Here is a 12,970-nt window from a genome sequence, read left to right on the forward strand (position 1 = left end):
AACCGTATTCTGATAATCTAAATAATTTAGATCAGTCAACAGATGTACAAACTCGGCAGTCGCGAAATGGCATAATAAGCAGGGTTGCGAGGAGCCCCGCAGACCGTCCCAATAATCCCTCCTCAGCCCTCGACGACACACAAGACGCGGCGACGATGTGCACAACAATATAATATTCATCTGCACAGAAATAATATTGTTATTGGTTGTAATCTCATCACGTCTGGTGTGTAATCGCACGGATGTTCGCGGAGATTCCTCGAAGACAAAATAAGTAATAACACGCATTCGTCTTAGCACGACACGCACGGCACGCGATGTGAGTAATCCCGGGGCGGTGTCGATCGCACGACAAGATAATTATTTTGGTATCCGGTTTTTCCCTCGCAGTTTTGCGCACACGTTTATGAGTGCCGTGACGGTTATTATTATGATGAGTCAAAATAATTAATCATAAACAGAGCCCCGTGCAAAATTGTTTGAATAAAATAATATTTTGTTGAATATAATACCTGCCTACATGAATGTAATATGATAATTTACTACATAGGTATATTTATGAAAAGTCTTAAAACTGAGACCGTGCACTGTGCCTTATGTTTTAAATTCTGCACCTGAACATTTCCAAAGGGACAATTTGTACATTTCTGATCTGAGTTATAATAACTTATACTGCACTAAAGCAGTATAAATGACGAAATGCGACTGCCGGGGTTCGGTGTACCTAGTCCTACTCTTAATTGTGTATTATCTACAGAGTACACGTTTATTTCTTCTTTTTTTTAAGAATATGTAGCCCTATAGGTACATACTTCTTGCCTGAAATCCTATTCATACAATAAATAATTTCACTTCATCCACATTTTCTGAGAAATTCCAACTATGTGCCATAGGGTATAAAATAACTTTTATTCATTAATCGTGTCAATGAATATTGTACTCTATTGTGTGTTTTACCTTATATAAATAAAATTATGACCGTAAGTAATACGAGTTTGAGCTCATTTTATTTTAATGAATAAACTCTGAGTATATATGTATATTCTATTTCAATACATTTCAGGTGTACTGGTATTTTTTCCGAATGCTTACCCCAACATTGCAGCTATTCAGTGCAAAGTTAATGATGTATTTTGCACCCACCTGTTTTTTTTACTTTATAAATATATTATAAAATCTAAAATTTGGATAAATGTTTAGTCATAAATTAAGTATAATTACATTTAAAGATATTTGCAATATAACTAATGACTATAACCTATAAAAGAAAAATGTATGAGTAGATGAGGATTTTTTATTACATATTAAAGCTTTCTGACAGAACAAGGATATTTTGATCAACGCTTATAAAAATAAAAACGCCTGTTAACTGCATAAAATTAGTATAAATATGCTAAACATTTAATTGTGTATAGAAATGATGGTTTAAGTACCTAATAGTGAAATATTTCAAATTTCCAAGATTAATATATTTTGTAAATAATAACAAAAAAACAAAAACCGTCATTTGAATATCGAATGCCGTCAAAAATTTCAAATTATTTTGAAAAGTTTCAGACATGTTTACATCTCTCCCCCCCCCCAAAAAAAAAAAAATTACCAATCAGATCCAATTTTCTACTAGAAACCAGTTAAAACCACTATCAATGTTGAAGATTGAAGCAATTTTATCATTCCAAATACTATTAAATAGTAATGATGAGTAATGGCAGACTTAGATAAACTTAAATAAAAGTAGTTGTAAAATCAATAAATCGCTTCGCTCAAAATCTAAAATTTCTGCAGACACGTACATTCACCGGGTTTTGGACAAACGTCTAATGGCACGAAAAAAAAATGTGATAACACTATTGTAAAACCATAAATTTTAATTGTCTTTATTAGTATGTAATAAAGTATTGATTATTTGGAGTTTAAGCTCACAAATCACGATTAAAACTTTATGACCCACTTTCAAATCGATTGACACTTAAGTGTTTCGTATACACAGTTATCTTAAAACTTGTGATCACTCAACTTTGCTATCACAATTAAAAGAAGTTAAACAAATATAGAGTATAGGTACATTGATTTTCTTCTTCACAAGAAATATATACATCAATTATCCACACATAATTACCTCATGAGTACCTATTTTAAATTTCGAAAAAAAATGATGAATGCACACTATAATAGGTCTACTATTATAGTTTTACAAGGACGTATTTTTTTCCTGCAGAAAGTTTTGCAAATAGCGTAAAAAAATATATCTGAGCTGGTACTTTATGACTTTATATTATGTATATAATATATGTGATGTATGAATATTACTCTTTGGTAATTTTGTGCAGATATTTAAAACATAATATGTTAATAAAATCAATACCTATTTCTATATATTATTTAACATATTAAACAGAGTTTTGGTTTGAATAATTTTTCAAATGAGAAGATTTATCATTACATTACAAACATGCTGAATGATCAATACACCGAGATAAGTAATTATTACCATTTACTATGGCTGTGTCTTGTCTGGTTTTTTAAAATTCTTATTGAAATGTTAGAAAACCGTGGAATATAGTGTCTTTGTTATAATAATATAGTAAATGTCAAGTGTACTTCGTCATTGAACGACAATTATTGCACTCAACGACGATATACATTAGGAACCTACTATACGGCAGAGCGACTTCATTGGATTTATTTTATTCTTATATAGCAGGTACCTACGATGTTTAGAAAGATTATAGAAATATCAAACCAATCTATAAAGTTAAGCAAATTCTAAAATCACGATTCATTTAAATTTAAACCTACCTATTCAGTTTGTTGCATAACTCATGCCATATTTCATTTAAAAATGAGGTGACTAAAGGTGTTTCCAATAGATATGGCTAGCCATGTAACCAAAAATATCAAAATTTAGCAAATTTACGTTAACCTTTCTATAACATACCCAGTTGAATTAATAATTAATTTTTCCTGCGTCCAGCGTGTATAAAACCCCTTATGTAAGTAACTTTTTAGCTTTAAATGCAATCATTATTTATAAAGACATCGCTTAATTTTTTTTAGTCATTTTACAGGTTAGTTTAAGATCAAAATTGATGACCCAATATTTTTTTTTAAATAGTTAACAGTTTTTTCATTCACTTATACATAGGTTTAATAATATTTAATATGTTATGAAGAAATCTGATTGACTGTAATTTGCTGTTTGTTAGCGGACTGTCAACGCCACCAAAATAATAATGTATTAATAAAACAGAAAGTATTATTATTTTAAGTATAATGAATTATTCTGCATAGTTTATAACAGCTATACTCTTCATAAAACATATTTTCATCTAGCGTGTTTGAGTTAGAAAAAACCGTGTCAAACCACATTTGCAAAACTACACTATGATACACCACAATCGTATTAATAATATTGGCCTTATTACTGTAACAATGTTAATTGTCGCTCAATCTGTCACCCTTTCGACGTCACCTGCCACCATTATAATACTGCTGTACCTATAAAATATTATGTATAGGTATAGGCGACGATTTGTCACAGTAGGCATGGTATACGTTCCTATGTGTATCTGAGTATGTCTAATTAGCACCACACCGCGAGTACGTAACTCTATAGGTATTACAACTAACCACACTCGGAAAACATTGCACTACAACGGTTACGTGTGTTTTCCATTATTATTATTATTATTATTATTATTAGGCACCACCGTAGCGCGGGGCCGGTATACTCGCGTGCTTACACATTCACCGTAGTGACGTAGAATTATAGGTACGCGTTGTTATATTGTCGAGCTTTTGACAGTATAGTAAGATTATATATTATATATAATATATATAACATATATATCTATAAAAATTAAAATATTTCGAAAACAAACTGCCGTGCTTTAAACCGTGACGATATACAATTGATAACAACATTCTCAGTTCAATTTTGACGAGGATCACGGTTAAGTTTTTACGACTATGACTGTGAAATCGCATAGGCACACTGGTACAGTGAAATAAAAAAGGTCGTCTGGCTCATCCGATGTGATTATAATTATATTATTATGTGTTCCGACATGTCCTTCATGGCTTCACAGTAGCACACACACGATGAGTTGTACGTTACATAAAATCGTCATTTCCTCGGAGCCTCTCTCTGCACGGCGGCACGGCATGCACTACGAAGCCGCCACTATTCATAATAATATATTATTATCGACCTCGTTGTCCTATTGTTTCACTTTTTTTTTTCACTCGGCAGAACAAATCGGACGAAACTACGAGAGAGTAAATACACAAAACAACACAGTTTAACGATAATAATGCGTATTATAATATTATTATGCTATATTATTCTATGACGTCACCACGCGTAACGCGTCAGTCTCAGTACTCAGCATAGATCATTCCGTGACCGTTTTTCTGGGGGCATCCGACGTCAGCTCATTCAATGAATCGTGAGAAAGCCTAACAACGTACCTAAATAGTTGTCTGTACGTATATAGGTGTCTGAGAAATCCTAGGCCAAAGCAGGTGGTAATCCTGTCGTGGTCGCGACAGACAAAAATACCGTTCGCTAATGGGAACTGTTACTCGCACATCTCGACTGTTTAGTCGACGAGACGTAGGCGTGCCAATTAAAATAATAATGTCGAAGACTCGGCGCCTATAAGGCTATAAACTACAATTATGGTAGGTATAAAATAGCATTGTATGTAAGCGATCTTAAGCCAGCGCTATTATGGCCGTTGTTAAAGTCGCGGTGGCCTATCATATTATCATATTGTGTGTATTTGGTACAGCATACGATAATTAATAGCATAAAATCCGGTAAATCGGCGTGTGTACCTACGTTTATTGTTTTACACCGTCGTAAAACTTGTCTTGGTTATATACCCTCGGGTATTCGATTCCGAATAAGTGCGGGGATTAATTACGTTTACGATGTTAATTATACCAATTTAATATGATATTGCAAATCTATTTTTAAACGACCATCACTATGACACGCGCCATTTACGGTCTCACTGATCCGTTTCGAATTAATCCAATATAATGCATTAATGCATTTAAAAAAAAATTCACCATGTGACACGAGTACACGACACTAATAATGGCGCGAGCACGCCCGCCAAGCACATAATATTTTACGCCAACAATATAATGGCATCAGTAATAATGCAGTGATCCTTAATACACGACGTAACAATTACATTATAGGTATATTACACATTTAGTGGAAACCGATGTTTAAATTATTCTCGGGGAATATTGCAATGAAAAAATGAAATTATTATACACAATAAGACACAATAATCGTTGCCACTCACGAACATTTATTGGAAACAACTAAAAATGATTAATAATCAGCTGTAAGCACCATTACTACCTATAATTATCGTTGCCTACAACTTATTGAAACCAAAGATAGCTAAGATGTTTTCAGTCACGTAGTTCCAATAACCGTTGTTTGCATGCGTTCTAAGTGTGCAAATGTTTTACATTAAAATTGATTTTCCAATAAATAACGGGAAGTGCACTCGTATATTATATTATATTATATTTTACGATTTATTTACAAAAAATTAAAATCAAAAAATGTATGTAAGTGTTACATTTATATTTTTAAATTTTACTATTATTTTAACCATTAATTACACGGAAAAGAAATGCAAGTACAACAAATAAACAAATCACAAGATCCCCGTGGTTAAGTAATTGTTTTGTGAAGGCGTTTGATTAAAAAAAATCAAAAACAAAAGCAAAGTCAACACTGTCGACGCAACCTGTCTTACAATATAATTATCCTTGTGAATTTGAGGTTAAAAGAGCGAATGTCTTTTGTTATGTGTTTTGTTAAAGTCATTCCGCTATAGGCATAGTATATTCATAGTGACTTACATTAGTATTATTCTTTCTTTTCTTTTTTTTGTTTCATTTAATCTGTCACTGCATAACACTAGGTACGCAAACTCTACTTGCGAAATATATAGCCTGATACTTTTCCTGCAGGTATCACGGATATAAAGTTGAAGGATATTATACTTGAAAAGTTGGAAATAAGTTTTTAATTTAAAGAATGGATTTGAAACAAATGCCAGAATGCAGTTCTTCCTTCTTTTCTCTCTATTAATATTTCAAAACTAATAATTAATTTTAGTTTCCGAGTATTTATTTGACGTAGGTAATTGTGTTTATATTTAAAGAAAATAATAAATATAAACAATAAATAACTAAAACTACGAAAATAAAATTAAAAACAATAAAAACCGTACAGCCAAGAAAGAGAAAATGCTAAAATTCCTGAATCACTGAATCGATTAACCAGGCTTTCAGGACTCTGACTCTACTACTCTATAGGTATCTCTTTCACAATGAAATTCATTGTCAATTTTGTCATTTTCAATTTCATCTACTCAACCGTCGCAACCTATTAAAATATCTCTCCGTCGTTTGCACAGGTATTATACGTATATTCGCATTTGTTAATAGTTATATAATATAAAATTTGACATTTGTAATGATGTAAATCCATCACATAGGCCACTATATTGCCGAGGGTTAAATGAAAAAAAAATGTAATCAAGAATAAAGTATGTCAAAACTATTTGGCTCAACGGAACGATTTCATGAACTACTGAGATATATATATTTATGATCATACTTTAGACAACTAAAATTATGTAGAGTGAATGCATTACTTACCGCTGCTAGATGGGCGGCAGCAATGGTCAGACCTATGGAGATGGACGGAGTAACGATGTTGCTTCGGCTGGCTTCATCGCAAACCGAGTGAATAACCAATATTAGAATAAAGGTAATGAATGCTTCTACGACGAATCCTTGTCCCGGTTGAAGCAGCGGACTTACGTCTGTCTTGCCTAAACCTTTAGCTACTGCGTCTGGAGTAACAAACTAGAAGATAACAAACGAAAATTAAATATATTTAATCGCCAATTATGAAATTGTATGTAATAATTTATTATATTTTTAAAGTTAGAGTAATACGGAAAATAAATACATATTATTATTGCAGTAACAATGGGAAAATTCCACATAACTTTGAACAATTGATTTACTTACGCAACTATACAAGTGTTTCTTTTAATCATTCTGAATGAAAACTGTTTACATTATATTAATATAAATTTAAATTTAAATTGAATCATTTAAGATCGTGAACAAATTGCACTTTAGGTGTTATATGGATGCTTAAATCAAGAATATCGCTCATAAAACATCAGATTAAAATGCAATGCAGGAATAGACAATAATTAAGAATTGTATTTTTCCCGATGGTTTTTTTTGTTGTTGTTTAAATACAATGTACCTAAGTAAAATTTAAACAACACAATAATTATTACAATCTATAATAGGTTCCAGTCATTGAAATATCATATAATGCAACAACATTACAGACACTTATTTGTATAATTTTATGGACATAATTATGGTACATTTCTTTTCTGAAAATTACAATAACATTCTATTTTTACAAACAGAAAAAAATAATCTTTGATTCAATTATATACCATATAAGTAAAATAAAATATTTATAATTTTATATAATTATTTGTAATTTATTCCTTAATTGCACTATGGGAAAATGTATGATATTATGTAATTTTCATTTAATAATGACATAGATCAGTTGATAGACAACCAGTAATAACTTTGTATTTATAAAATAAACACATCCTAATATGTATGACCTATGTGTATATCATATTCCCTGTGTTTTTTACTTAATTAAGGTGTAATTTTTAAGGTTAAAATGCAATAGTTTTTATGCATCGAAGGTTAACATTGAAGTATGCAAGAATTCTGTGATGGAAAATTAACAATTGTTTGGAAAAAAAACAGTGGAACGGAGTTTAAAAAATAATATTGTATTATACTCAAGTACTCAGGGCCGTATTTAGAATATTGACACCCCGCGGCACTAATGAAAAACTGGCACTTTTTTAAGGGGTTAGACTTATTTTATTGTACTTAAACCTGGACAAAGTTTTTTGTGTATTTAGCTACTAGAAATATTTATAAAATATCAAATATTAGCATAATAATTAATAATTATTAAAGGTTCATTTATTTATTTTAACTCTTGGAAACTTAGCAGTCCTGAAACACTTTATCTAGACGCTTGGACGCTATATTCAAACCCTATGTAATCGTAGTCAAATCAAGACTTTTGACAACCCTAGCTTTGTGTCCACATTCCAGTATTAAACAAATAAAGAATTAATAATAATTATAAAAGTATAAATCTTTAAATATCATACAAATTGTATCTATATAATAAGGACAGGTACAGATGTATATGGTTTTGCATCTTTTTTACTGTTTAGTGAAAAAAATACATATTTGATACTAAAATGTGTTATATGTCCTAAACAATTCTGATAATTTTGTTTGCATATTTTTACATTTTTAGAATTTTTTGAATATAGATACACTTAAAGTGCTCCTTTTAGAACTCGACATATTGTGAAGTACAAAATAAATAATAATTGTTCAAAATTTTATAATATGCGCTGATGTGCCTTGTAGCCTAGTAGACAGGGAGGTAGGTAGACATAATTCAAAGATAATTAAAAAGATGTATGAAATTGTTTCATATATTGACAAGAAAAAAAATATTTTTTAAAGAACAGAGTCGTATTGGTTGGTTTGAAAACAAAGCTGAGGATTTAACGAGTACTTATGGCTTTAAGGAAAACAAACAAAATATGTGAACATGTTTTTGAAAAAAAAAATATTTTTCATATTATGACAACAAAAAACATTACTGTTTACAATTTGTTCAGGGATTATTTTGGACATTTTGGTACTCTGGACTAACTGCATCTGCATACACATTAAAAAATATATATATCTATATATTAATAGGACTAGGACATAATATAGTTATCTGCCCTAATGGCTACTAATAATAATTTAATGGCACCATTCATACATGTGTTTACTTTCACACCACTTTCAATAAATATGACAAATAAACTTAATTTTTAAATTTCGACCTACAAACCGACAATGCAGTACATACAAAAAAATATATGTTAGCATTACGTTTATTATATTAAAAAAAAAACTCATACAAATGTGCCACCCCCTAAGTTCTATCTGGGTTTAGGCATTTGCCCAACTTGGCCAGCTGGCCACTCCATAAACACGAGACTGAATTTTTAATATGTTAACAACTACTTCACTGACACAGCAATATTTTAATACATAATATAATATGTTGTGTGTATGTGTTATTTGTAGGTATATATAAATGTATTAATAAGTATTTATAAATTATGATTTATATACAACTAATATTATCAAAACAGAAAAGTTCACTCACTTCTAGTAGGTAGACACCGGCTATAGCCCCCAAACACTGTGCAACTATGTACAGAGCAGATTTCAAAAATGAGCATTGGCCGCTCACCAAAAAGCTAACCGTGACTGCTGGGTTGATATGACATCCACTGGTCTGACCGAATATCTAAAATAGAATTTTCAGTAAAAACAACTTCTCATGAATAAAACAAATATTATTTATATAATAGATAAATAGTAAACGCATGGTTTTAATAAACTAAAGTAAATGTATTTCAATAATTGTTAACTAACTCAGTATGGATAAATTCAAACTAACTCATTCTTTACATTTACTATTGATTGCTGTATACGTTTGAAACATTAGTAAATATTCATACTTTCATATGTATCACAGTATTACAAATTATATTGGGATGTACAATTTGAACAATCGAGTATGAATGCATGATTTTTTTATTTTTAACAGATGAACATACTATTATAATCTAACACATAATGTTATATTCGTATTATATTATGTTGATTATATTTCTCAACATTTTCCTTTAAATTTTCCTCGTACAATATTATAATAAAAGTGTATAGGACATATAGGTATATGATAACATGTAGTATATCGTGTATCATAGGAAGAAGAAAAAAATATTTCATTTTTTATTCGATTTGTTTTGTTCTTGTGTCCTTCAAATATTATTGCACTTTATAAGAACAGTAAGTACCTACATTTAAATGTGATTATCCTTAATATCCGTAACCATAGATATGGTTGGTATACACAATTTTGAGACAGCAATAAATGTATCTCATAATAATATGAAATCGAACGTTTAAAAATCACTCATCTAACATTACAAATAAAATTAATGTTGGTAATGTTTTATGTCTATACTATAGTTACCTTTAAAGAATTCAATACGCATAAAATAAATGAATCGATTTAATTCTACCTAAACGTACAAATATAATTTCTGAATATATTATACTTTGTATGTACAACCAGCGGGTTGTCTTTTCAACAGTTAATTTGTCTAGACATAACTGCATAAGACTACTGTATTATTGGGGAAGAGTGAGTGTGCAATGATTTCCCGTTTGGCCGTTTCCTTCTGCACTAGGGAACGACCTGTATAATGCACCTATAAACAGGCGGTGGTGCTTAGTACTGCCTTATCCCATTAAAAATTTCCCGTTATTTTTTTTTTACGAAAAACTTTAGAATGTGCCAAATATATATATGGAAAAATTATGAAAAATAATGTAAAATATGAATTTCGTAGGCTACCTAATAAATGCAAATTCAATTAAAAATCAATACACAATATATTAGTGTTTTAAATTATTATATAATTATTAAGCTTATAGAAACTACAAAAACCTAGTGTTCTGAATAATAGGTTTAACATTTATTTATGATTATGAATAATATAATGTATTCATCAAAGCAAAGACAATTAGTTTGTTATCAACAAAAACATTTAGTCGTATACGATTCTATACTTATATATACCTACTTCGGTATGTTAAATACAATAAGAAAAATTGTTTTTTGTTCCCCTAAGTTTTACACTTGTATTTGCACGTGTGTAAATATTTCTACATAGGTACGTTCATTGTTTGTACAATCTAATTTGTATGTACCATTGAACTGTAATAATTGAACTACCTGTTATATGTATTATTATACTGTCTTCGTGATCGATTTCAATTTTAATTATCATATTACAATATTTATCGTATTTACCTGTACTAGTGTTGCTATTGTGAAACCAAAAGTCAGAGCGATTTGTATGATTTCCGAAGAACCGATTGGACTGTTAAGCCACATAATGCTGCCACAACCAAGAAACAATAGAATAGCTGTGCCCAAAAATTCGGCAAACAGCATTCTCCATATTTTGTTATTGTCAGATACGTCGTCCATTGCTATCATACCATGTACAACTAAAACAAAAATAAACATTTCGTTTTTAGAAAATAAATAGGTACCTATATAATTATTAATATTATTTTTCATTTTTATAACGTTACCGTTGATTTATAACAAATAAATATAATTATAGTAGGTGCCAAAAGAAAAAGAAAATGACAATTAATCGATTTGAAAAATAATTGTAAGTATATGGCTAAAAGCTAGCTCCTTGGATAAAAATGTGTTTAGAATAAAGTGTACTATCTAGAACAACAAGTTAGTAGTTACCTCTCGCAGTGAAAAAAGCAAATTGAATATCAATTCAATAATTAAAACAGAAAATATAATTAGTCAGTGATACCAACATAATACATACAAATAAAACAAATAGGTAATTGTATTAATTTTCATTTAAGTACACAAATCATAATATACTGAATCAAAAATGAAATATTTGACCTAACATATTGAGTTTTTAGTTGATCCAGTCAAAAAAACGTATACATATTATGTATGGTATTAGTAACTAGCAATACTTTAGAAACAGATGATATTCATGACATTATTTTTTTTTTTTTAAATTACATCAAACAAATTTAATTATTATTTGACTTTTTATATAATTAACGTGTAAATTGAGTAAAATATATTTAGTTTAAAGATAAACAAATTAAACCAAGATACCAAGTACAAACCTTTTATTAAAAAAGAATTGAATATGTTTTAGTGATTTTCGTAATGAGATGAACAATTAATTTTACTAGTTTAGTTTTTTATTATTATTAAAATGCATAAAAACACAGGTTGAATTCTACATACAATAATTTAAATATTGATATAATATAATTGAATTTATATATTTTTAACTAAATCATGTAATTACTATAATGATAAGTTCTACTACGACAAGTTATGGTTGAATCTGTCAATTAAGATACACTTTTCAATAATTGTCAACGAGAAAACTCTATTAACCACACCACTATAATAACTAACGATGAATATTAAAACGATAAATTATTTATAGTTCCAATTATGGTATAATCTAATTTGTGTAAATGTATTTTTATAGCTTTAAATGCTTCATGTATAATTAAACATTATACAACCACTCAATTCAAAAGATAACAAACAATACCAAGGAGTTTAATCCTTGGTAATACATTGATTACCTCTAATTAAATGCAGAATTCCAAATGATAACTTCAATACTACAATAAAAGGATATTAGTCTATCTGAAAATTGTCGGAGCGAGCGAAAAAGTATCTAGCAACAATTAAAACCAAGCAAATATATTTCTCAACCTCAAAACAATAATAGCCTAACTCTCTCAACAACGGGCAAACTAATAAAATTTGTTTCAACTACAACAGAATTACAATAATCACCATACTCCACGAGGTTGCCGAACTAGGTACTTTAGTACTTCATACTCACTTAAACCAGCGTAATACCGAATTTCAGTAAATTTGGAAGAAACCATCAGTGTACCACATAGTAAACCCAATCTTACCAACTTCCTCAATGTTTAAATATGTATTTAAATTTAAGCAACATAATATATTATTAGAATTTACAATTGAAAATTATATAATAATAAAACAGACAAATATATTACTATAGGTACTTAGATAAATTGTTATATATTATGATTATTAAAAAAAATAATCTAACCCCATAATGTCAGAGCACTTAATTTTTAAATGAAACATTTTAAATTTAAAGTAAAATATTTGAAA

At 29.4% G+C, this 12,970-nt stretch overlaps 1 protein-coding gene across 7 annotated transcripts in view; it reads right to left on the minus strand.

Annotated features, from left to right (window-relative positions):
• LOC111035833 (aquaporin AQPAe.a) overlaps nucleotides 1-12,970 on the minus strand; it is a 34,769-nt gene that overhangs the window by 6,548 nt on the left and 15,251 nt on the right. For 4 of the 7 annotated variants that reach the window (XM_022317620.1, XM_022317619.1, XM_022317621.1 and 1 more), the window contains exons 2-4: nucleotides 11,063-11,262; nucleotides 9,341-9,484; nucleotides 6,697-6,906 (exon numbers count right to left, since the gene is read on the minus strand). In XM_022317620.1, the coding sequence (XP_022173312.1) occupies nucleotides 6,697-6,906; nucleotides 9,341-9,484; nucleotides 11,063-11,262 (554 nt within the window). The other 3 variants (XM_022317624.1, XM_022317626.1, XM_022317623.1) reach the window with 3 other exon arrangements.

Source organism: Myzus persicae, unplaced genomic scaffold, assembly GCF_001856785.1.
Source record: "Myzus persicae strain clone G006 unplaced genomic scaffold, MPER_G0061.0, whole genome shotgun sequence".
Classification (NCBI taxonomy): Eukaryota; Metazoa; Arthropoda; class Insecta; order Hemiptera; family Aphididae; genus Myzus; species Myzus persicae.